This window comes from Gracilinanus agilis, chromosome 2 (assembly GCF_016433145.1).
Source record: "Gracilinanus agilis isolate LMUSP501 chromosome 2, AgileGrace, whole genome shotgun sequence".
Lineage (NCBI taxonomy): Eukaryota > Metazoa > Chordata > Mammalia > Didelphimorphia > Didelphidae > Gracilinanus > Gracilinanus agilis.
Window position 1 is genome coordinate 532,301,178 of NC_058131.1, and position 26,261 is coordinate 532,327,438.

General features: G+C 39.5%; 1 protein-coding gene across 1 annotated transcript in view; it reads left to right on the forward strand.

Annotated features, from left to right (window-relative positions):
• RASGRP1 (RAS guanyl releasing protein 1) overlaps window positions 1-25,436 on the forward strand; it is a 121,198-nt gene extending 95,762 nt beyond the window's left edge. Inside the window, exons 8-17 of the mRNA XM_044665137.1 lie at window positions 1,183-1,299; window positions 2,766-3,041; window positions 5,191-5,271; window positions 6,752-6,856; window positions 8,148-8,257; window positions 13,319-13,463; window positions 15,151-15,187; window positions 18,347-18,499; window positions 20,156-20,538; window positions 25,299-25,436. Of these exons, the coding sequence (XP_044521072.1) occupies window positions 1,183-1,299; window positions 2,766-3,041; window positions 5,191-5,271; window positions 6,752-6,856; window positions 8,148-8,257; window positions 13,319-13,463; window positions 15,151-15,187; window positions 18,347-18,499; window positions 20,156-20,538; window positions 25,299-25,436 (1,545 nt within the window). The remainder of the gene's footprint in view (window positions 1-1,182; window positions 1,300-2,765; window positions 3,042-5,190; window positions 5,272-6,751; window positions 6,857-8,147; window positions 8,258-13,318; window positions 13,464-15,150; window positions 15,188-18,346; window positions 18,500-20,155; window positions 20,539-25,298) is intronic.
• The last annotated feature ends 825 nt before the right edge of the window (window positions 25,437-26,261 follow it).

A 26,261-nucleotide genomic window follows, 5' to 3' on the forward strand; every position in this document is an offset into this window, starting at 1 on the left:
ATTGTTTTTTCAAAAGATGCACTTCAGCCTACAGTGTTCTCCCCAGCCAAATATTATTAGATGGTCTCTAACATCCCCCCAAGCTCCTAAATCCATATTCTTCTGATCTCTAAGGAAGGTTGAAGAGGAAAATGGGCCTGGTTTATTTCTGGGCCTTCAAACACTGCCATTTTTGTTCAGAAAGTTCAACACAGTAAGCAATTGTTGGATTCTTACTAGGTGCCAGGCATTGTACTAGGTGCTTGACCTATGATACCAATGAGTTAGGAAACACTCAGAAGAACACCAGCTGACACCCATCTCTACAACTTACAGTCTTGGAGAATTGTCTAGGGTCTTGCCTAGGGTCACATTGCCAGTATCTATTAATGGTAAAAACCTGGTCTTCCTGGCTTTCAGGCAATTCTTCACTTGTTATATTTTTGGGAATTCAAAGGGGTTTTTTGTTGTTTTTTTGTTTGTTTTTACTGCCACAGTTGACCTCAAGGAGCTTGCATGGCAGCTTTTACGGTATTCGATGATAAGTGTAAACATTTATAAGCTAGGGGTCTGGAGACATTTAAGACAAGGCATTGTGTTCTGACAATTCAGCTTCTCTCCCCAGATAAAGCTCCACTCTGAGTCTAATTGAACCTCAGGAGATATTTTTAGGGGACTCTAATGGTCATTAAAAATAGTAAGCTTAGGGGCAGCTGAGTAGCTCAGTGGATTGAGAGCCAGGCCTAGAGACGGGAGGTCCTAGGTTCAAATCTGGCCTCAGACACTTCCCAGCTGTGTGACCCTGGGCAAGTCACTTGACCCCCATTGCCTACCCTTACCACTCTTCTGCCTTGGAGCCAATACACAGAATTGACTCCAAGACGGAAGGTAAGGGTCTAAAAAAAAAAAAAAAGAATAGTAAGCTTGTGTTGACCCCCCAGAGCCAAATAACATTGCAAATCCCAGCATGTGATTTAGAAATCTGGTGTTAGTCCCATATCCCAGAATTTCGAATCAGATTTGAAAAGGGAAATACAGAGAAATTTGCAAATGAATTCTTAATCTTCAATTTTGTGTAAAAAAATTTTGTGGCAACAAATGGTGGGAGTTAGAGGGAAAGTGGGAGGTAGGCTCTTCCCACGCAGGGTGATGGATGAATATGTGCTGCTAACTGCTACTTGTTCTATTGGGGATGTAATACAGAAACTCCATCAGCTGCAGAACTTCAACACGTTGATGGCTGTGATTGGAGGACTATGTCACAGCTCCATCTCCAGGCTGAAGGAGACAAGTTCTTATGTTCCCCATGAGATCAACAAGGTCAGTGCTACCCTCTTCACGCCCATGGGTTCTTGGCAGGAGCCCCAGGACAGAAAATTGCTCAAAGCTTTTCTTTCACTGTGACAACATTGGCTTCCTATGCCAATCCAGAGGAGGGACCAGGGCCCTTTTTATAGGTATGTAAATAAAAGGAAGTTGCACGGTAAAATCAGAAAGGGAAGGAAGGAAGGAAGGAAGGAAGGAAGGAAGGAAGGAAGGAAGGAAGGAAGGAAGGAAGGAAGGAAGGAAGGAAGGAAGGAAGGAAGGAAGGAANAATTCCCACACATAAAGGAAACATGCTGCCACTATACCATTGTCCTCAGGGTTCCAGCCTATTTTGACTCTTGAAAATAATACCTCACTCATGAATACGACAGAAGTAATTGGCTCTATCCAGCCTAAAGATGGAATTCAAGTAGCCTAAGTCAATTAAAAGCTGGATAGTTTTATTCAGAGGTAGACAAAGAAAACTGAACCCTTTTAAAAACACATCAATCTAGGATCAGCAAACACCCCAATACCTTTGAATATACCAATCATGACTGGGTCAAATAAGAGTAAATATGAGACATTCACTAAAGCTTTATATAAATGTCAGTTATCTTCATCATCATCATGATCATCAGTAACAGTAGCAGTAGTAATAGTATGATTCTCAATCATTCTAACAAAAAACAATTTGTTTCAGATGAATACAGTAGCATCTCTCTTGTATGACTTCCTTAACTATCCAGAATACCATTGAAAGCACGCAAAAAAATGTGATCAAGCAGTCAAAATAGCTGTTACTTAGTTCATGGATTTTATTCATGGGAGGGAGGGAGAGAGGGAGGGAGGAAGGAAGGAGGGAAAAAAGGAAGGAAGGAATGAAGGAATGAAGGAACGAAGGAACGAAGGAACGAAGGAGGGAAGAAGGGAGGAAGGAATGGAGGGAGGAAGGAAGAAAGGAAGGAAGGAAGGAAGGAAGGAAGGAAGGAAGGAAGGAAGGAAGGAAGGAAGGATGGAAGGATGGAGGAAAGAAAGTAAATCAATCTCTTCTTTAAGGTTTTCAAAGCATTTTACACGTATTGTTATCTCTCTTGATCCAACAACCCTGTGAGGTGGGTACTATTATTATTCCCATTTTACAGGTGAAGAAATTGGGGCTGAGTAAGGTTAAATGACTTGACCCCACAGTCACACAGTTAGTAATGTCTAAATCAGAATTTGAACTCGGATCTTCCTGATTCCCAAGTCTAATCCTGACCTGACCACATCACACATATGTACTTCCTTCCTAAAACATGTGGGGCCTTGGTGTCGATGGCTAGGTTCCCTCTTTTCCCTTTGCTCTCATCTCATGGATTAGTGACAGGAAGGAAATTGTGGCAAATAGTTGCTATAAGCAAAGGGATCTTAAAAAAATAACTTGTCCCTCTCCTCCAGGCAATTGATCTGACTGGATTTTGATGTTCATATCTCCCTAGGTACTCAGTGAAATGACAGACCTACTGTCCTCTTGTAGAAACTATGACAACTACCGGCGAGCCTATGGGGAATGCACCCACTTCAAGATTCCCATCCTAGGCGTGCACCTCAAAGACCTGATCTCCTTGCATGAGGCTATGCCTGATTACCTGGAAGACAGGAAAGTGAATTTCCACAAGCTGCTGGCCCTCTACAACCACATCAATGAGCTGGTCCAACTGCAGGAGGTGGCACCACCCCTGGAAGCCAATAAGGACTTGGTGCACTTGCTGACGGTGAGGCTGCCCAGTCATCATTATTATCATCATCCTCATCATCAACAGCTAGTATTTATGTAGTTCTATAAAGTTACAAAGTGCTTGATAAATATTATCTCGTTTTATACTCACACCATGAGTTTCTGTTATTACTCCCATTTTACAGATGAGAAAACTGAGGCAGATAAGGGTTAAACGACTTGCCCAGGGGCACATGGCTCAGGAAGTGTCTAAGGTTGGATTTGAACTCATGTCTTTCTGACTCCAGGTCCAATACCCTACCTACTATGCCACGTAGCTGCCTCTTGAGAATGGATGGGGTGAGAACAACCTTAGGGGGTGTTCCCTAAACACGAGAAGGCTTGAGAACCTCAGGAAACAGCCAGATTTTTAACAATCAGGACAGAGAATGGCAATGTGATATATTCAGTCAATGAACATTTATTAAGTTCCTGCTACATGCTCTGTCACCTAGCACAATGTATACACAGAAAAGAAACTGTCTCTGGTCTCGAGGAATTTACACACTATCAGGGAGACAATATACCCAATTGTAAACGTACAGAACAGAAATACAAAGTCATTTGGGGAGAGAGTTCTCTTTCACTAAATTAATTGTGTGTGGAGGCAGTTAGGGAGCACAGAGGAGAGTGGTGAGTTTGGAGTCAGGAAAATCTAAGTTCAAATCCAACCTCAGACATTTACTAGTTGTGACACTGGACAAGTCACTTAATCCTGTTTGCCTCAGTTTATTCAACTGTAAAAAGGAGGACAAATACAGCACCTTCCTCCCAGGGTTGTTATGAGGAACAAGTGAGATAATATTTATAAAGCTCTTAGGACTGTGCCAGGCACATAGGAGGTACTATATAAATATTAGTCATCATCATCATCATTATTGTATAACTGGACAAATCATTTCTTCATCTGTAAAATAAAGATGGTAATACCACATATCTCACAAAGTTATTGCAAAAATCAAATGAGATCATATTTGTAAAATGCTTAGCACGGGCACTTGATAAATGCTCATTCTCTTCTTTCATTAGGCACATTACAGCCTCATATTTAATATATAAGAGAAGCAGATCTGATTAGATATCTTTTAAGGACCCTTACAAGGGCAGCTAGGTGGCACAGTGGATAGACTGCCAAGCCTGGAGTCAGGAAGACTCATCTTCCTGAGTTCAAATCCGACCTCAGGCACTTACTAGCTGTGGGACCCTGCTCAGGTCACTCAACCCTAAATGCCTCAGTTTCCTCATCTGTAAAATGATCTGGAGAAGGAAATGGCAAACCACTTCAAGTCAAGAAAACCCCTAAAAGATCATGAAGTGTCTGAAACAACTGAACAATAATGGACCTTTACAATCCTGAAATGAGTTAAACTCTCTGAACTTCCATCTCTATAAAATGAGAGTGACCACTATAGCTTCCCCAACACAGTAAAATGGAAAGAATGCCAAGTTAGGAGTCAAATCAATAAACATTCATCAAGCACCAATCACTGTGCTGAGCCGTAGGGCTTCCACAAGAAACAAGACAGCCCTTGCCCTCAATCCGAAGGAGTCAGAGAAACCTGCCTCTGCTCCCGTATAACCCTGGGCAAGTGACAGCCTCTCTAGACTTCGGGGGCTTCATCTGTAAATGGAAGGAGGCTGAGCTAGATGGCCTTTAAGATCTCTTCCAGCTCTAAGTCTATGACTCTGTGATCCCTTTCTTCCTGAGTGCTTTAGGGATATACTAGAAGAAACACCAGAATGCATGTCAGAAGGCCTTTGTCCTAATCTTCGCTCTTCCCCTTTCTTTGTCTATTAAGATTGCACTTGCTGCTCTCTAAGAGCCAAGCTGAGTCTCACATACTACTCAGAGTGTGAGAGTGAACATATTGCTATTAGTAAATTCCTAAAAATATTAAGTTTCCAACATGCAAAAGCTGATCACGAGCTGATACCCACCTATTGCAATCATGGCAACTATTTGCTTGGATGTGTGAACATCAGTACATTAAATTATATTACATGGATAATCCATAGATGTTAAAAACTGACTTAATTGTGCCAGGAAGTTCAATAAAAGAGATTAGACTAAGAACAGGGAAGTTCCTCTAAAGGGGAAAGATAAATGGGATACCTGAAAGGCTAACCTGACTTTGTTTGATCTGCAGTTATCCCTGGATCTCTACTATACTGAAGATGAAATCTATGAGCTTTCCTACGCTCGTGAACCAAGAAATCACAAAGCTCCAGTAAGAGTTTTTCATATTCTAACTCCCCCTTCCCCACTAATATGTCCTCATGCCACACAGGCAGGTCTTAGAGGAGTCACTGTAAAGACTCAACTTTCGATGCTGAAGCAGTTCAGTTTAACAAGTCTTTATCAAATCCCTATGAGATAATCATTATGTGGAGAAAGCTTCATGTGATGCTGGGTTGGGGAGAGATCTCATTCATTTAGGAAGGGTCTTAGACCAAAGCCAATTCATGCTAGTGAAGCTTACCAAAAGAAGGCCAAGCTAATTACCTGAGAATTGGATTTCATTTCCTCTTTCTAAAGAGAGATCGAATTCATTATTCCTGTTGGGCAGGAAGAGAAAGTCCATTTAAGAAAAAACCACCTTCAAAATCTCACATCTCAAAGTATACAAGTTGGTGGGACACCTTGGAGCAAGATTTAAAGGAATATTATTCCTTTTTGCTTTTAAGTTTTAAATTAAAGTCAAAATAAAAATAAATAAATTAGAGTCAAGTGTTCTGTTTCTCTCCTGAGTTAGGCTATTTTCCTCTTTGTTTGAGTTTCCCAGTTTTTTAAAAATTGACTAGAATGGTCAGGAAACTCAAACCAGTCCATTTTATTCCTCGTTGATGGTTCTGATAAAAGACCCAACAGATGAGAGGTTGGAATCATCATAACATTTATTAAACACTTTCCTTTGCAATGAAAGGCAATAGAGAGCCATCCTCAGAACCAGGAAGATTTGTGTTCAAGTTAGTATCTGTTGCATACTGACTGTGTGACCTTGGGCAAGTCCATAAACATCTCAGTGCCCTAAATAGCTCTAAAATGCTAAGTTGCAAGTAGGTGCCAAGTTGCATTTGTAGAGGAATTTCCTCACCTTCAAGTTCTCTATACTGAAGAAATCACACATCCAGTCCTTATCCTTTTCCTCATTCCTATGAAATAGATAAGGAAAAGTGTTATTATTCACATTTCACAGATGAGGAAACTGAAGCTAAGAAAGGTTCATTGACTAGCTAGTAAATGGAAGATCTACGATTCCAAGCCAGGGAATCTGACTCCAAGGCTAGTGTTCTAGCCTTGCTACCTGAATAGTATTTGGTCCTTGGTCTACCTAGGACTCAGATATTCCCTATAGATTTCTACTATTTATACCAGGAGTTGGCAAATTCTGATCCAAGGGCTAAATCTGGTTCTCCACTTGTTTTTGTACTTCCAAGCTCTAAGAATGGTTTTTACATTTTAAAATACAATACCACTTAATTTAGAAAGGAAAAAGACCTTCTTAGCTCCTGGGTTATATGAAAATGGGCAGTAATTTGCTAGTCTCTTGTCTACACTCTTACACTGTAAATAATTAAAAGTTAGCTAGGAATAGCTATCAGCCTGTGTGTAGGGTCAGGGCTGGGAGATGAATGATGAGAAGAATTGCTAGTTACAACTTTGCCTGATAGTGAACAATGGTATTCTCTCTTGATGTTCCACTGTAGCCTTTAACACCTTCAAAGCCTCCAGTTGTAGTAGACTGGGCCTCCGGAATATCTCCCAAACCTGATCCAAAGACCATCAGCAAACATGTGCAGAGGATGGTGGATGTAAGTACCAAGCTGCTGCCACAGAGAAGAGAATGAAGCAAGGACAAGCTATAGGAAGCCTGGCCTTGGAGAGGAGGGAAAAGGAAATGCGATAGTTATTCTGGAACTCATTCAGGAATGAGCAGAGGAAATGGTTAAAACTGCAGAAGCTGTGACTCCTAACAGTTCACTCAATATTCTTTAGCCCCTAATTGGAGAAAGGGATACATTTCTCTCAAACCCCAAACCAAGATAGGGAACACCTCAGGGTAACAAATACAGGCAAGGGAATCCCCCCAAATATATCAAGGATTCTTAGTTATTTGAGTCTTTGGGGGGGGGCGTAATAAAGGTGGGCAAAAAAAAGAGTAAGTGTGAAAATTAAAATTTGCCCATTTTGAACAATTCCTTGTATGTAGTGGGCATTTAATTAATGACAATTGCTAAGCTGATGCAAAGTGACCAGGTCACAAGAATCAATACATATTGACTGAGTCCCTTTTAGTGTTAAGGTTCTTCCCTACGTGCAGAAAAGGATAAAAAGAAGGGTGATATATGGCCCCTTCCTTACAGAAGCTTGTAATAAGAGTTGTGAAGAATAGATTAGATAGATAGATAGATAGATAGATAGACAGACAGACAGACAGACAGACAGACAGACAGACAGGTAGATAGATAGATAGATAGATAGATAGATAGATAGATAGATAGATAGATAGATAGATAGATAGGATGGATATATGGGATGGATGGATGGATGGATGGATGGATGGATGGATGGATGGATTCACACACACACACACACACACACACACACACACACACCCCTGACGGCTGTAGTCTGAATGGCAAGAGCCAAATTTCTGTAAAGACAGAAAGAGTTCTGTGATAGATGGCATCCCCATTGGCTAGTGTGATAAAGATGAAGTATTTGAGTTCTTTTGAAAGATGGATAGGGCTTGGGTAGGGTAGCTTCCTCTCTCCCTCCTGTCTAGCCAAGCCTTATCCACCTTTCTCATCTCTGATGAACAGAGGGCAGGGTAACCAGAGGTTAAGCATATATTGGATATGTTAGTGGTATTAGCAGCACGTTGTAGTCCTCCAGATAATGGAAAAGACAAAGGCTGTGGGAGTGACTTACACATCTACTTTGCTGATGATTCAGGAGAAAGGTTCTATATGCCCCTGCTTGGGTAATAAGAGGATTGAAATCTGGGTCCTCCTGATCACTGGTCACTTGGTTAATTTAAAAGATAATCAGTGGCTCTTTTGGAGCCATTTGAAAATTCCCTTCCTTTACTTTTCCTTCCAGTCTGTTTTCAAGAACTATGATCATGACCAAGATGGATATATTTCCCAGGAAGAGTTTGAAAAGATTGCTGCCAGCTTCCCCTTCTCCTTTTGTGTGATGGATAAGGACAGGTAAGTCCGTGGGCAAGTGTGCACAGCACATGAATGAGAGTCCCAGTGGATAAGAACAGTGTGTTAGAAGAAGAATCTGTATACATAAGGGCAGGCTTACCATGGTCTTATAAGTGAGTTGCTGCAGGGCTGGAAGGAACCTCCAGTCAATTCCCCTCCCCTTTAGCTAAGACTTCTTACTTAGTCATGTGAGCAACAAGACAGAGGACTGGACATTTTCTCAGATCCTGGTGACCTTTCATACTTTTCCAAAACAGAAATTATGTGTCAAAGATGAGGCAACTTTAACTGTTTCTGTGGTCTGAGATACCCAGAATCCAAAAGAAGTTAAAAAAAAGCCTAGAATTGACTTTCAGGTCATTTAGCATCCCTCCCCGCCTCCCATGCTTCCAATGGCAAGGCTGCAATAGTAGACCCAAGAATCCACTCCTTGGTATCCCCTCTCTCTTTTTAGTGGCATGGAGACTCCATCTCCAGGTGGTGGGAGTTTGCTCAGACTATAACAAATTGAAAGTAGCCTACACCACCCTGTAGTACCAGTGCTGCAAAGCTCTTGATGATGGTGCTAGGGTGGAAAATCCCATAGCATCAGTTGAGCAGTTCTCTGAACTGCCCAAGCCAGGCCAGAGACCTAAAGAACAGAGTGAGAAAAGATACCAGATTAAGACACTATGTGATGGTGGAACTGTGAATACTCCAGTAAGCCTGAGGGAAATAGTATACCATCAACCTAGAACCACTTTTAACCATCCAAAAGTTATTTGAGGCAAGAGACCTAGGCTGGTGAACTTTGAATTGTCCACCATGGGAGGAGACTGAGACACTGAGATCCAGCCCCCAAGGAAATATCAGAAGGATAGAGTCAGAAAGTGAATAGGGAAAAATTGGGAGGTAAGGTTTGGGGAGAGACTGGAATTATCAAAGATCTCAGAAAGAAGAAAACTCAACGACCTTAAACGTAAGCACATAAATCAACAGGGAATACTAACAACAGAAGAACGTATGGCCTTCAGCTCTAGTAAATTAGTTCAGACATCCATGAATAAATACTGCAAAACAGAGGAAAATAATGCTACACTTGATGAGGCAGAGGATTTTGTGGAATGTGAGGAGATCATGGAACCACAACATGCTCTTTCTGAGTGGCTCAAAAGAGAAATGAGAATTATGAGAGTAGAATTTATGTCCTGCACAACAAAAGTAATGGGCAGAACAGAAAAACTGTAATATGGGAAGTCAAGTCTCACAATAGAAACAAAAGAGAGAACAATAGGTTGGAAATACAAATATGTAAAAGTGAAAGACAATCTAAAAGAAGAGAAACAAAAAATAATAACATTAAAGAAAAATAAACTCACTATGTAAGCAGAGCATACTGACCTCAAAAACAAGCTAAAGGATACATAAAAGGGAATAGGGAAATGCAGAAGGGAGAGGGGTCTAGAGAAGGATGTGTGATGGGCTAGCAATTAAAAACCAAAAAACACCCAAAACCTAAAAGAAAGTATTATATGCAAAAGGAATACATTAGAACCTTTCCAGTAAATACAGAAGTGAAGCAAGGAGCCTACTCTCCCTACTATTATTTTATATAGTTCTGGAAATGCTAGCAACAGCAATACTATAAGAGAAAGAAATTAAAGGCATAAAGATAAGTAAAGAAAAAATTAAACTATTCATATTTGCTGCTGATATGATGGTTTAGTTGGAAAATCCTAGGGAAAACAACAAAGATACTAACTGAAACAATAGCTTTAGAAAAGTTGCAGGTTATAAATAATGCTCAAAAATCAAAGCATTTCTTTATAATAATGACAAAGCTCAAGAAGCAATAATAAAAGGAAAATTCTTTTCCAAATAAGTACAGAATGCACAGAATATTTGAGGATTAAACTACCAAAGCTTACAAGAGACTTACATAGTTTCAATTACAAAATGCTTCTTAAAGAAATTAAGAATAGGGACATCTAGGTTGCTCAATGGATAAAAAGCCAGGCCTAGAAAAGGGACAAGGTTCAAATTTGGCCTCAGACACTTCCTAGCTATGTGAGCCCTAGGCAATTCACTTAACTCCAATTGTCTAGCCCTTAGCACTCTTCTGTATTGGAAATGATACTCAGTATTTATTCTAAGACTGAATATAAGGGATTTTTTTTAAAAAAGAAATTAAATTGAGGAATATTCAGTGTTCATGGCTAGGCTGTGTCAATATAATAAAAAGAACAATACTAATAAAATTAATTTATACTTTCAAAGTGACACAAATCAAATTATCAAGGTTATGGATAATTTTAGAACTTGATAAAATAATAACTAAAAAATAAAAACATAATATCAAGGGAAATTATTTTTTAAATTAGGGACAAAGGGAGAATATAATTCCCAGACCTCAAATTGTACTTTAAAGAAAGTTATTAAAAACATTTAGTATTGGTCAAAAAATAGAGAGATGGGTCAATGGAACAGACTAGAGGAGAATTATAAATAATAGAACTCAATAATAAATTACCTGGGAAAAACTTCTCATTTGATCATTTTTTTAGACTGCTGGGAAAATTGGAAAGCTCTCTTGCAAAAATAAGGCTTAGACCAACACCTTTAACAACCTTCCACAACATATTCTAAATAGAAACACAATCTTAATAATAAAGACCACCCTAGGTAAAATTAGAAGAGAAACAATATCATATACCTCTCACAGCAGTGGATAAGAAATGTATTTTTTTTTTAAACTCTTACCTTCCATCTTAGAATCAACATTAAGGGCTAGGGAATGAGGGGTAAGTGACTTGTCCAGGGTAAAGCAGCTAGGAAGTGTCTGAGGCCTTCTTTGAAGCTAACACCTCCAGTTTTAAGACCTAAGGAGATATATTCTTAACCAGATAAGATATGGAGGCATTTGCCATAGATAAAATAAATTACTTTGATTACTAAAAACTGAAAAGCTTTTGCACAGACAAAATGTATGTAGAATAAGAAGTGAAGTGGTTGAATAAATGGGGAAAAAATATTTGTATCAAATTACTATGAAAAGGGTTTGGTATCTAAGATATACAAATAATGAATATGTATGTATACATACTAATAATATATATATAATAAATTATCTAATAATTATATATACACATATGTAATATTCATGGCCATTGCTCAAATGAAAAGTTGTCAAAAAATATGTACAAGTAGTTCTCAAACAAAGAATTACAAAGTATTCACAAACATGAATCTCCAAATCTCTAATAATAAGAGAACTGCAAACCAAAATAATACTGATGCTTCACCTTACATCCTGCAAATTAGCCAACATTTTTGAAATATGATTATTGAATCAATGTTGGAAAGGTTATGGAATGAAAGGCACACTAATATATTGTTGACAGAGCTGTGAAATAATACAGCCATTTTGGGAAGTAACTTGGAATTATACAAATAAAATGACTAAAAACCTCCTCTCTGAATGTACACAATGAGACAAAGGTAAAAACAAAAGTCCCATGGAGATAACAGTGAAGAGATGGGCATGGAGCATTATGGACAGAATATGGCAACAATTTGCCTACAGATCTATATCCTTTGAACCAGTGATGCCAGTGCTGGGCTTATTACCCCAAAAAAGCCACTGATAAGAAAAAAGATTCCCATATACTCCAAAATATTTATAGTAATACCTTTTTGTGAAATAGATACCCATAGCTTGGGGAATGCTGAACAAATTACAACACATGAATTTGATGGAATATTACTGTACTGTAAGAAATGATGTAATTAACATAGGAAAGCATGGAAAGATCTAAATGAATTGATGCAGAGAGAAGTAGATAGATCCAAGAAAATAACACACAGTAATTACAACAATGTAAAGAACACACAAGAAATCAAAATTAAAAGAATGGAAACATATGAGATGACATCCCCACCCACCCCTTTAAGGAATTGGAAGGCCTACAGAAGTTACAAGTTGCACATATTTTTTATACTTTTACACTGTATTGACCAGTTGTATTGACTTTTTTCTTCTCTAAAAATTGTTATATTGGATGGCTCTCTAGGAAGGAGATATTGATGATATAAGAAACAGGTATCAATAAAAAGTTAATTTTTTAAAAAGACTTACTAGATCCTTAATAGTTCTTTCAGCCAGGATCACATCAAAACCATCCTAGACTTGGAGGAAAGTATGCCACTTTTTTAAAGCCTTCAGTAGATTCCAGTTGTCTAAGTTAGTAACTTTAGTAACTCATTCCAATTCTCTACTTTAGTAATTCAGTTGTCTACTTTAGGAACTCCAATTGTCTACTTTAGTAAGTGTAACTTTAGTAACTCATTTAGTAATTCCAATGGGAGGAAATTCTTCCTTAGACAAAATTTAAATTTCTCATGCTATAGCATATCCCTTTTCTGCCTATTGGAGATAAAGGGAAAAGTTCATACTTAATATCCCCACATATTTTTGTTCCTTCTTTGCCTACTCTCTAGTTAAATAATTCCAGGATGGGGGGGAGACGGAAGGAGGTAGGGGGAGAGGGGGGAGAGGAAGAAGGGAGAGGGAAAGAAAAAGAGGGAGGAAGCCAGAGGGAAGGAGGAAGGGAGAGTCAGATAGAAGCTCCAAATCGAGTCTTTCTTCCAACATGGCTCTATCCCATTGTCCTGATAACTAAAACCTCTTTAGTTAAACGATTCATGAACTTAAAAAGTGGTCTAATTCTAAGGAATATGGGTTGCCACTACAGCAAAAGTTGTTAACCTAGGATCCATAGATTTGTGAACTGTATTTAATATAATAGATTTCCTCTATAACCTTATGTTTTTATATTATGATTTTTAAAACATGATTCTGAGAAGGGGGTCCATAAGCTTCACTGGACTGCCAAAGTGGTCCAAGACACACAAAAAGAGATGAAAGATCACTGCACTCAGGGGAGAAACCACATGGAAATGCCAAGGGTCAGTGAGGGAGGGGGGTTTTAGGTTACAGCTGTGCTAATAACAATAATAACCACCACTAATCCACTAGTCTCTATACCCATGTGTTCATCCCTTTCCTTCTTTGGTCTCTCACAGGGAAGGCTTAATCAGTCGGGATGAAATCACTGCCTACTTCATGAGGGCCAGTTCGATCTATTCCAAGTTAGGCCTTGGCTTTCCTCATAACTTCCAGGAGACAACTTACTTAAAGCCTACCTTCTGTGACAACTGCGCTGGATTTGTGAGTTTCCTTTTTGGAGCTTTCTGGTTGGAGAGGGGACATAAAGGTGTGAAGATGGGAGAGAGGAGGGGGGGCGGAATAAGAGAGGAAAAGAATGGCCAATTATTGCTCATTACTCAGCATGGCATAGACATTGACTGAGAACCTAATAACAACAGTTGTTCAGCTGTTTCAGTTGGGTCCAACTCTTTGTGACCCCAGTTAGGGTTTTCTTGACAGAGATATCACAGTGATTTGCCATTTCCTTCTCCAGTTCATTTTATAGATGAGGAATCTGAGGCATTTAAGGTTAAGTGATTTGCCCAAGGTTACATAGCTGGTGTCTGAGGTCAAATTCAAATTCAGGTCTTCTTGACTCTAGGCCCGGTATTCTATTTACTGAGCCACCTACCTGCTCTGAACAACAACAACAATAATAATTATAGCTACCATTTATATAACACTTTAAGGCTTACAAAATAATTTCCATACTATTTCATTTGATCTTCACAGCACTTTTGTGAGGTGGGTACTTCTGTTTTGTTGCATTTTGTTGATAAGGAAAACTGAGATCAATAGAGCTTACAGTCACACAACCAAGTGTCTGAGGCAGAATTTGAATTGTTACCTTAGCCCAGGAGCCTAAAAAGTAGTTTAGGGCAGTGAAGAACAGTGAAATGATTACTCACTCTGAAATCAAAGGAATTAGACTCAAATTCCAGCTCCAACACATATTACATGTGTGACCTGGAACAATTCATTCAACATCCTTAGCCTTCACTCTCTTCATCTGCCAAATGGGCAGATCTCTAGAGCCTCTCAAGTTCCCTCCTGCTCTAAATCTATGACCTGATGATGTTGGGGAAAGACAGACATCAGATTCTAATTCCTGACTTGGCTTCCAGGACCCCTTGCTACATCTTACCACTTGCCCCAAAGCAAACGACCCATAAAATTATTTTCCCCTTCTGTGGGATGAGGCCTTAGCAGAATATGGAGGGCAGGTGCTTTAATAGGAGACAAATGAGTAAATAGTGTTCATATGCACGATGAATTAGGAAAGAAATGAGATCTGAGCTAAAAGGAGCCCACATAAAAGAAGCTACCTGGGAAGAACTGAATGGGCTCTCTCTCACCACAACCCCTGTGAAAGGCCAAATCAGTCTGTTTTAGGATTTTTACTATCTTGAAGCTAGAAAAGGAGTATTATGCCACAACTGACTAGTTCTCGATGTGCCTTGGTCTTTGAATCAGCATAAACTTTCTTGCTGATCATTCACAGGCAAAATAGTTGAGATATGGAAGATGATGAGCTTCTCTCTAAATGTATCTCCATAAGTCCTAATCTAATGCTTCTTTTCTCTGTGGAGGGGACCCATGATTTTCTAAGGCTATTCTCACTTATCTTAACTTCTGACAGGTTCCACCCATGTTAGGAAGGTTTCAGCCACGGTCCAGGCAGTAGCTCACATCTGCTTTCCAAGGACCAAATGGCTAACTAAGTATAGAATCTTATCACCAATAGGCTAGCCACCTGATGACAAATTCTTTGGCTGTGACAACCAGAAGACAAAAATGCAAAGAGGATAAAAAAGGATTGGAGAAAAGAAATATCAGGTCTCAAAACTTTGAAAAATCAAACAAATGGATGAAGTAGGCCACCACTGTGGAAGAAAGTTTTCTAACATGTCTTTTATTTGCCTTCTAGCTTTGGGGAGTGATAAAACAAGGTTATCGGTGCAAAGGTAAATTATAACTTTTTATTGTCATACAAAATACACTTCCATATTAGTCACTACTATAAGAGCACACTCATTCATAACCAAAATACCAAGATAAAATCACAGATACACTGATGTGAAAGATGACTCCAATAGTTCTTTGTAGGTGGAGAACATTCTTCATCATAAGTCTTTCAGGATTGTCCCAGATCATTGCATTGCTGAAAGTAGCCAAGTTTTCACAGATGATCATCATACAATATTGCTGCTACTACATACAATGTTCTTCTAATTCTGCTTATTTCACTCTGTATCAGTTACTGCAGAGCTTTCCAGCTTTTTCTAAAATTATCTTATTATTTCTCATAGCAAAATAGTATTCTGTCACCAACACATACCATAGTTTGTTCAGCCATTCCCCTACTGATTGACATCCCCTCAATTTCACATTCTTTGCCACTACAAAAAGAGTTGCTATGAATATTTTTGTAGAAATGGGCCTTTTCCCCTTTTTATTATCTCTTTGGAATACAGACCCAATAGTGGTATTACTGGATCAAAGAGGATGCACAGTTTTATACACCTTTGGGCCTAGTTCCAAATTGCCCTTCAGAATGGTTGGCTCAGTTCACAACTCCACCAACAATACAAGTGTCCCAATTTTGCCACATCCCTTCCAACATTTATCACCTTCCTTTACTGCCATATTGACCAATCTGATAGGTGTGAGGTGGTAACTAAGGGTTATTTTGATTTTGTATTTTCTAATCAAGCATGATTTAGAACATTTTTTTCATTATTATTGATGGCTTTGATTTCTTCATCTGAAAGTTGCTTATTAATATCCTTTGACCATTTGTCAACTGGGGAATGGCTTGTATTCTTATAAATTTTACTTAGTTCTCTATAGAAAAATTAGACCTTTATCAGAGAAATTTGATATGAAAAATTTTTCCTAGTTTGTTTCCCTTCTAATCTTGGTTACATTAGTTTTGTTTGTTCAAAACCTTTTTAATTTAATATGATCAAATTATTCATTTTATATGTTATAATACTCTTGATCTCTTTTTGTCATAAATTCTTCCCTCCTCTAAAGATCTGCCAGGTAAACTATTCTGTGACCCCTAATTTAGTTATGGTAACACTCTTTATATCTAAATCATATACCCATTTTGACCTTATCTTGGTATAGGGTGTGAGATATTGGTTTATACCTAGTTTCTGCCATATTGTTTTCCAACTTCCCAGCAATTTTTGTTAGTGAGTTCTTATTCCAAAAGCTGGAGTTTCCAAATACTAGATTGCTAAGTCACTTACCTTTGATTATTGTGTATCTAATCTACTCCATTAATCTACCATTCTATTTCTTAGCCACTCTTTTGATGATTACTGCTTTTTAATATAAATTATAGCTTTCAATGTTTTGTCCGCTGACCAATAACTTAGTGACTCTTAGAAATAACTTGGTGGGGTCAACTTATGCAACATGTCATGCCATTGCTTCCCCACATAGGTTCTGGGCATAGTAAAAGACCTTAGTCTCTGTTCTCTTATTGCATACACAGAGAAGCCTTCCAGTCCCAATGGAAGGACCACACTAATGAGACAGATAGTTACTTTATAAAGTTCTAGTCTTTATCCAGTGCTAGTCTGCATTACTAGAAGCCCAGTAAACAGAAAAAAGGGGACAGTGCCCTCAGTATAGACTGGAGTATACTTAACAAGAGTATACTCAGTTCAGTTCTGAGCATCACATTTTAGGAGGGACATCAACAAAGTGGGGCCAATCCGAAGGAAAGTGACCATAATGGTAAAGGAACTTAAAACCATGACATATGAAGATCAATTGAAGAACATGGTGCTATTTAGCCTAGAGGAAAGACTCGAAGTGAACATGATTTATATCTTCATGTAATGGAAGATTTTAATGTGACAGTCATTAGACTGAATCTGCTTGACCCCAAAAGACAGAACTTTGACCCACAGGCAGAAGTTCTAGGGAAGGAGATTTCAGCTGAGTGTAAGGGAAAACTGTCTAATAATTAAAGGTGTATGGAAATAGAATGGGCTTTTTTCTTGAAGTAGATGAAATGAATCCTTGTTAGGATGTGTGCTGTGGGTAGGAAGCTGCCCCACCCCATCTCAGCATTGGAAGTACAATAAAGGCCTACCCCCCCCCTTTTTGGGATGAAATAGGAACTTTTTGGGGTATTGCTCAAATCTCAGCCAAAGTCCAGGCCACAAGTAACATCTCTGGGGTGGTCAGAGGAGATCACAAGAGAAAAGGCCAACTGAGCCACCATCTAAGATGATTTTCAAGGCAGAGATTGAACCCCATCGTAGATTGGGTTTTGGTCCCCTGCTCCGAAAAGATAAGGTCATTGACCATTATTATAACATACATGTAAGCCTAGAAAAATAGGTGAAGAGAGCCCTACTCACCTTCTCCTAAAACTCCATAAAGTGGGCATCAAATATGGCAGCTATGACAGTAGGAAAGGTCACTTGGTGATCTATGTGATCCTTTCCAATTCTGAGATTGTGATTCTTATACTTGTTTAATGGATTGGCTCTTTAAGAATGGCCCTTGCTGCCTATTCCAATAAAGCCAAAAGATTCCAAATTTTCTAAATGAAGAGCCTATCTAGTTTTCTAATCTCAGGAAGAACAACAAACAAAAAAGGGAGGTCATAAAAGTTCACACCAATCAGGATTTATTTCACTTCAAGAAACTCTCATTCATGCTCACCAACACTAACAGGTCTCTTAACTTCACACTCCTTCTGTCTCCCTGCATTTGTACAGGCCATTTCTCATGCCTCACATGTACTTCCTCATCTTTACCTCAGAATACTGAATTCTTTCAAATCTCAATTCAGATGCCCCCTTAAATCCATTATGAAGCCTTCGCTGCTTCTATCACCTTCTCCCCACTCCATCCATTAGTATTCTCTTCCTCAGTGCATCATGTATTATGCCATCTTGGGTACATATTGTGTACAAATTTACTCCTGGGAGAATAGAAAGTCCTTGAGGATAGATGTTTTGTTTTTGTCTCTAAGTCCCCAGAACCTAACACAGTGCCATGCACATAAGAGGTACTTAATAATTGTTGGACTAAACTCATGAAATAAAATCATGAGGAAGGGGAACTAAATCACTGACTAGGACATTTGTTTACAGATTGTGGGATGAACTGCCACAAACAGTGCAAAGACCTGGTTGTGTTTGAGTGCAAGAAGAGAGCCAAGAGTCCAGCTATGCCAGCAGAGAACAGCACCTCTGCTGGGCTAGCATCTACCCTCTGCCCCCTCGGAGTCAAAGATCCGCTACATGGTAAGTGGTTGGGACTTGGAGCTGCCATCTGGAGAACTGGGGAATGGGATGTGGAGTTGGGCAGAAAGAAAAGCCAAGGTCCTATCAAGCTTTTCCCCCTATAGGTACAGCCTCACCAAAGAACCAGTTCATATCTGAGGGAAGGTAGGTAGCTTAATGTATTGAGAGCCAGGCCTAGAGATGGAAGGTCTTGGATTCAAGTCTGGCTTGAGATACTTCCTATGTCACCTTGGGCAAGTCACTTAACCACCATTGCCTAACCCTTACTGCTTTTCTGCCTTGGAACCAACACACAGTATTGATTCCAAGATGAAAGGTTAGGGTTTAAAAAAAAAAAAAAAAGCCTTGAGTTACTGCTGAGTTGAATTGTAACCAAGTCCAGGACTGACTTCCTCCATAATCCCATGCCAAAGCCAGGATACCAAACATTTTGGGGGGAAGAGGGAGAGCTAATAGTGTATATATCCAGCACCAAATATTTTATAAGGGTCTATTCCAGGGGTCGGCAACGTATGGCTCTTTCTGCAGGAGCCATAAAGTCAATTTTTTTTCAGGCACTGTTACAGGAGCGTGCACTGTGAGCACTGTACAGCTCTCACAAAATTACATTTTTAAAAATGTGCTATTTATGGCTCTCACAGACAAAAAGGTTGCCGGCCCCTGGTCTATTCTGTCCCCAGAACTATGGTCAAGATTGTAGAAATAATAGACCTGGGTGCTGTCCAGAAGTTAATCATATACCTGGCAGTGGTGGCACATATCGCTAATCCCTGCTGTTATGGAGGCTGAGGCTGCAGGTCCAAGTCATGTTTTAGAGTTCTGAGATTTAGTAAGGCTAAAACTGATCAGTTTTGTCCACATTAATTCCAACACCAATATGGTGAGCTCCTGGGAGTGGAAGATCTCCAGGCTGCCTAAGGGGAAGAGTGGGGGTAGAAATTGGTTCAGGTCAGAAAAACAGAGCAGGTTAAAGCTTGTGCTGATCAGTATTAGAATTGGGCCCTTGGGACACCAGGTACTTTGGTAGTTTCCTAAGGATATTTGATCTTCAGGTATGGTTTATAAGCTGCGTTAAAGTATGAAATATATGCTGTTGTTTCACCTTTTTATCTCCAGTGCCCTGTGTATACAGTGTTTGTTTAATAATATACAACAACAAACATAATAGGTGTTTGTTGAATTGATAATGAGCTATTATCGTTTTAATGGTTTAATGGTTCTTCTCATTTCAGAAATTAATCTGTCAACCTAGAGTCGAGGGTCATAACTAGGACTGAGTGGTTGGAGCATTACCCCATGTCCCAAAATTTATAGGTTGCTAACTATATTTGCAATCTTTCAGTTTAGAATCATCTGGGTGTGGTCCCTAGTGAGCAAGAAAAAGTATTTATTAGTTGCATTTAGTTATTTAAATTAGTTATTTATGGCGAAGTTTCTTCTCTGAGGTGTCCCAGAATCTGTTTACTCGTATCCTAAGGTGTCTCCCAGCCTATTCCTTCAATTGAATTTGTCCTTAAAAATTGGTTTGAGGTTCCATTTTGTGCCCCTTGTCCTGGGGTAGGTTTTCTGCTGTCCCAGCTGGAACAACTGCTTGTTATAACTGTTAGGGATCTTTTTTACACAGGACAGATTGATATATTATTTGTCTTTCCTTAGGATCTGAAGAAGGACCTTTCCTAGTAAATGGGGAGGTGATGGAACACAATGAGGAGAGCAAGGATCGGACTATCATGTTGATGGGTGTTTCTGCTCAGAAGATTTCTGTTCGGCTAAAGCGGGCCATGGTCCATAAGGGCACACAGACAGAATCAGTCACTTGGGTTGGCCATGAAGGCCCTAATAGCCCCTTTATGCTGTCTTCTCCAAGAAAGACAGCCCAGGACACTCTTTATCTACTGCCCAGCTCCATGTCTCCCTGCCCTAGCCCAGTCTTGGTCCGCAAGCGGGCCTTTGTAAAGTGGGAGAACAAGGAATCCATCACAAAATCGAAGGAGGACCTCCGACACCTCAGACTCCCCACCTATCAGGATCTGGAGCAGGTATTCCTCTTCCCTATCCCTCTCCCCATCCCTTTCCTTTTTCCTGGTGAAGATGATAGGGGGAAAAGCTGAAACCAGATAACCCAAGAATAAAATGGTATAATGGAGAAGTGAGGAAATGGAACTTCCTTTGGAATGTAAAAAGAATGCCAGATTTAGACTCAAAAGACCTGGGTGCTACCTTCACAACTTGTCTCTAATCTCCAAACCTTGAGAGAAGACAATCTTTGATTTGATAATAAGTTTACACTGATATGATAGATAAGTTCTTTAAGAGCTGCCCATTCCAATCGCCAATGACTCATTTGAGCCCCATGACAGTCACTTACCCATAGGCAAGTTGACCCCAGGAAACTCATGTAATCTTCCTAATTCTGTTTCCACATTTGCAAGATGAAGGCCTATCCTCACTGGATTGTTTATTTTTTCAATGAACTAAAATTTATTTATTTTTCATCTCACCTTCCCACTTGCCCCCTCCCCCACTTAGAAAAAAGAAAATAAAACTCTTATAACAAATATGCATAGTCAAGCAAAACAAATTTCTACATTGGCCATATTTCATCCTATGCCTTCTGTCCATCACATCTAGATGATGATAATAGATAGCATGTTTCATGACTGGTCCTCTGGAGTCATGGTTGGTCATTTGCCCTGGTCAGAGTCCTTAAGTCTTTCAAAGTTGTTTGTCTTTACAATGTTGATGTTATTATACAAAATGTATTCCTGGTTCTGTTCATTTTATTCAGTATCAATTTCATACAAGTCTTCCTAGGTTTGTTTCTCTGAAATAGTCCCCTTTCATAATTTCTTACTAGATGACACAATGGATAGTCTTGGGCATGGTGTCTGGAAGACATGAGCTGAAATCTGGCCTCAGACACTCCTTAGTTGTGTGACTCTGGGCATGTTACTTAACCTCTTCTCAATTCCCTCCTTTGCAGAATGAGAATAATAGCATCACCTCACAGAGTTATTGTGATGATTAAATTAGAAATTGTTTGTAAAGAGCTTACCACAGGGTCTGGTTAATAGGGTTCAGAAAGGACTAGCACATCCAGTATGAAGGCTTGCTAAGCCCTTTTCAAGGTTGCTCATCCACCTTAGGCAAATAGTAGGGGATGCTAGATAACAAAAAGGATAGAGAGCCAGACCTGGAGTTAGGAAGACTTCATGAATTCAAATCTGGCCTCAGATACTTACAAGCTGTGTGACCCCTAGGCAAATCACTTAACCCTGTTTGCTTTAGTTTCCTCATCTGTAAAATGAGCTTGAGAAGACAATGTCAAACCACTCCAGAATCTCTGCCAAGAAAACCCCAAATGGCATCACAAAGAGTCAGATGTGACTAAACAACAGCTATTGCTTAATAAATGCTTATTCCTTCTCCCCACTTGCTTAAGGCATAGTAGTATTCTATGACATTCATAAATCTGTTTGGTTGTTTCCCGATTAATGGGTTTCTTTAATTCCTCAATTTCTAATACTTTGCCTCTGCAAAAAATCTGCTACAAATATTTTTGTTTGGTTCCTATTTTTCCTTTGATTTTTTTTTTTTTTTTAGGTATAGGCCTAATAGTGGTATTATTGAGTCAAAGTAATTTTGGAGGACATAGTTCCAAACTGCTTTCCAGAATGGCTGAACCAATTCATGGTTCCATCAACCATGCAATCATATAGCCTCAAACAGATTGTCCTGAAACTCAAATTAGAAATTTTTAAAAAGCATTTTATAAGCCATAAAACAGTATGTATATAAGCTATTGCTATTACTGTTAACAATTTTATTATGCAGATAAAAGTTTGTGGTTTGCTACATCATGGTCTCAGTATATCATTTCTTTGCTTATGGAAAGGGCATACAGGATCCCTGAGTCTCAGATTTCCTAACCCTAAATCCAAACCATTCCAGGCTATCAACTGTAGCAGCAAAGATTAGGTAAAGGCATAATCCTTCAGACTTTTTTGCTATGGTGGTTTTAAATACTTATTTTATGTCTTAGAATTAATACAAGTACCAGTTCCAAGGCAGAAGAGTGGGAAGAGCTAGGCAATCAGGGTCAAGTGACATGCCCAGAGTCATAGCTAGGAGGTATCTGGGGCCAGATTTGAAACCAGGACCTCCCACACCTCCAGGCCTAATTCTCTATCCACTGTGAGCCACCTCTGAGCTACTTCTACTGCAGGCTAATTTTTGAAAAGCACCAAGTGTTGGCATTATTGTTGTTCAGTCGTTTTTAGTTGTGTCCCACTCTGTGACCCCATTTGAGATGTTCTTAGCAGAGATTTAACATGGTTTGCCATTTCCCTTTCCAGCTTACTTTACCAATGTGGAAACTGAAGTAAACAGGGTTTAAGTGACTTGTCCAGGGTCACACAACTAGTGTCTGGAATCAGAACTGAACTTAGGAAGAAGAGTCTTTCTGACTCCAGGCCTGGCAATCTGCCATATAGCCGCCCAAGAGCTGGCATTGGCCAGATGAAATCTCCTGGACTGATGATGCCTGTCCTCTCCCTTTGGCAGAAACCAACATTTGGCTGCCCAGTTCTTCCCTTGCAGGATTCTGCTTTTGCAGCTCTATTCTCAGGGTATGCCTTGTATGGTGCAAGAAGGCCAAAGTTGGAATCTGTGGATCAGAATTTACCACTTATCCTAAGCAAATCATTTAATCTCTTTGAGTCTCAATTTCATTAGTCTATAGGACAGAAGGGGTTGGACCAGGATCATACATTTAGAGTTGGGACTTGAGAGGGCATCTAATCCAACCCCCTTATTTTTCAGAAAAGGAAACTTAGGTTCAAGGAGGTTAAAGGATTTGCCCAAGATCACACAGTTGGTTACTAGACTAGACCTTTGTGATTCCTTTCAGTTCTAAATCTGCTCCTTCCTAAATCTATCTGGAATGTGCTTGAGGGAATATGATAGTTCGATTGGCACAACAGCAACAATAAAGAACACGTCTGAATTTAAAATATTAAATTACATCAACCATGAACCTATTGCATGTCAAAGCTGATCAAGGAAGAACATTCAATGAGAAATGACTTGACCATGAAGTGGCACCTGGGAAAGTCTGAAAGGATAGCAAAGTATGCCGAGTGAAGGAGAATCAAGAGGCAGAGAGTTTAACAGAGTTTCAGTTTGGGGCTGGGAGGTGAAAGGAAAGAGAACAGTTAAGCGAATGTGAAAAAGAGGCGAAGATGGCAAGACACCCTTCTTCAACTAGCGAAAAGAGTTGTCAGAAGTCGCAGGTTTTCAGTGGGCTTTAGATACCCTTGCTGTAATCTTACCCACTAACCGCTCATTTCTGGATCATCTCCTTCCTTTTCAGGACAAAGAAGCAAAGGGCTTTATGTCTCCATTAGCCAGGATTAAACATCTGAAGGAACTCCTGGACCTGCCACTTTTCCCACAACACTGAGGTTGGCAGGCCTTTTCAGAAACCAAACATGACAAATATGAATAAGATTTATAACTTTACCAGATCATAGTTTTAGTGTTGGAAGGGGCCTTAGAAGTCCTGTCCAATCCCCTCATTTTACAAATGAGGAAAACTAAAGCCTGAAATCATTTGCCCAGATGACACAGCTAGTAAGGGTCTGAGATGAGATTCAAATCCAGATCTTCCTGATTTCAAATCCAATGCCCTGCTATCTTTCCATTCTGTCTATGAAGCCACTCTTTAGCCCTTCAGGCTTTCACTGAAGCTTGGCACTTCAGAAATTGAACTGAAGGAAGCTGGGAAAAAAGTAATACAGGGAGCTACTGATCCCTTGGTATTGATGGAAAGGAAAGGAATTCTTTTGTCTAAATAAAGAAAACTAGATTGGGGACAAGGCAGGAGAAAGGGAGAAGTGCTCCAAGAACCAAGTCATTTCAGAAAGTGACAAAATTCAGATTTGGTCAATGGACTTTTTCATAAGGAAAAATGTCAAAAAAAAAAAAAAAGAGGAATTAAAGAGTCCTGGAAAGGACAATTTTGGGAATACAGATATGGCAAATCTACTTGGCATATGGAGTGAACAAGCTTCAAGTAATCTTTAAGAGTCTTGTCTGCTTTTCACTAGCAAGTAAAAACTTGGTTTGGGCAGATGCTTCTAAATGAAAGAAAAAAAAAACAGTGGGTGGAAGTGAGATGTGAAATGTGATGAAGAAGCCTAGATTAAAGAGATGATGGGAAAGGGGCAGAGTGAAGAACTGCCACAACCATCTTAGCCCTCTCAATTCTTCCTAGCCACTATGCAGTATTCTCTCTCCTATCCCCAATTCTGCCTTCACTCTACCTGACCAGAGCTGGTTTCCTTTTCCCAATTAAATTCTGAAAAAATCTCCTCTTATCACATGCCCAAGAGTCTCTTGATTATGACCTAATGATGACCACTTGATGCCCCGTCTGACTTGACTGTCTGGCACTTTTGCTATCTCCTGGCCTTCTAACTTAGGAGTTCTATACGCAAATAGATAGGTCTGGGGAATTCTAGTTTCTTCCTAACTGTAATGGGGGTTAACATGTGTAGTAGTCAAGTACATTCTTGAGTCATGAAACCAAGAACTATTGTTGTTTTCACATGCTGCTTTGAGATTTAAGATATTTTCTCCTGAAGGTGGCGGTGGGGGGGAACCCAACTACCTTGAAAATAGCATTTCATTTTCCCTACATTGAATGTGGTATGCATATTAAACATTGTATATTGGGACACACCAAACTAAATTTGGTCTTCATTGCAGCTCTTATAAATACTTCATTCTTTCTCCTCAGGAAATAAACACTCTGAAGGCAGACAATGAAGTTCTAAGGACTGAACTAAGATTTGCTCAGAAGAAAATTGAGTCTCTTCGACTTGAAAGAAGCAACAATCATGTCCTGAGCCATAATGAACATCAAAACTGCTCCTAGTCCTGAAGCTAGGAAAGCATAGGAATCATGTCATGGAATAGTAGAGCTCAACTATCTTCAGAACTGCCAAATACAAGGGAATGAGGAAAAGCAAGGATATTGGGATTTAGAAAGGTACTTTAAGCTATACACCCTCTTTTCAACTTGAAAAACTGTTCAGGAAAAAACATACTTTCATTCCTCTTCCCACTCATTTGGTTCTCCAGAGATGTCCACCCCACCTTCTCCTGGTTTAAAATCAGACAATATGTCAGCACTTTGTGTCTCCTTCCACTGCAATCCTTCCCCTCACCCCAACTCCAGTTCCAGTCCAGGAGAGTTGAAAACCTCATTTGTTGAAAACAGGCTCTTGACGAGGCTAGCAACTTTTTTCTTGAAATACTGCTCTTATGACTTCAGATAAACTCTACATTTACATAAATTCTAAACCTAGCCATAATTAGACTCTTTAAAAATTCTCTTCCCTGGGGGACAGAAGCTACTTTACCTGAGAACAGGATTCATTTTGTCCCACCCATTCAACTTGCTTCAGATCTGCAACAGTGCCCTCTTTCTATCAGAGATAAGGAAGAGAATCTGTTAGTAGGTCAGTAGACTATGCTTGTTCTACATATCCCTTCTCCAATCCTGGCACCCTTGATCTCAATGAGCCATCATGGATCATCTCAACACCAGTATTCCATGTCTTTGGAGAAGACCAGCCAATCATTCTGTCTTTTGATGTCCCTCGGGTGGCCATTTTCCTTCTCTCCCATTCTTCCAAATACTACTACTTCCTCTACCCATATTCATTTCTACCTGACAGTGAATTCACTTGTCCTCACT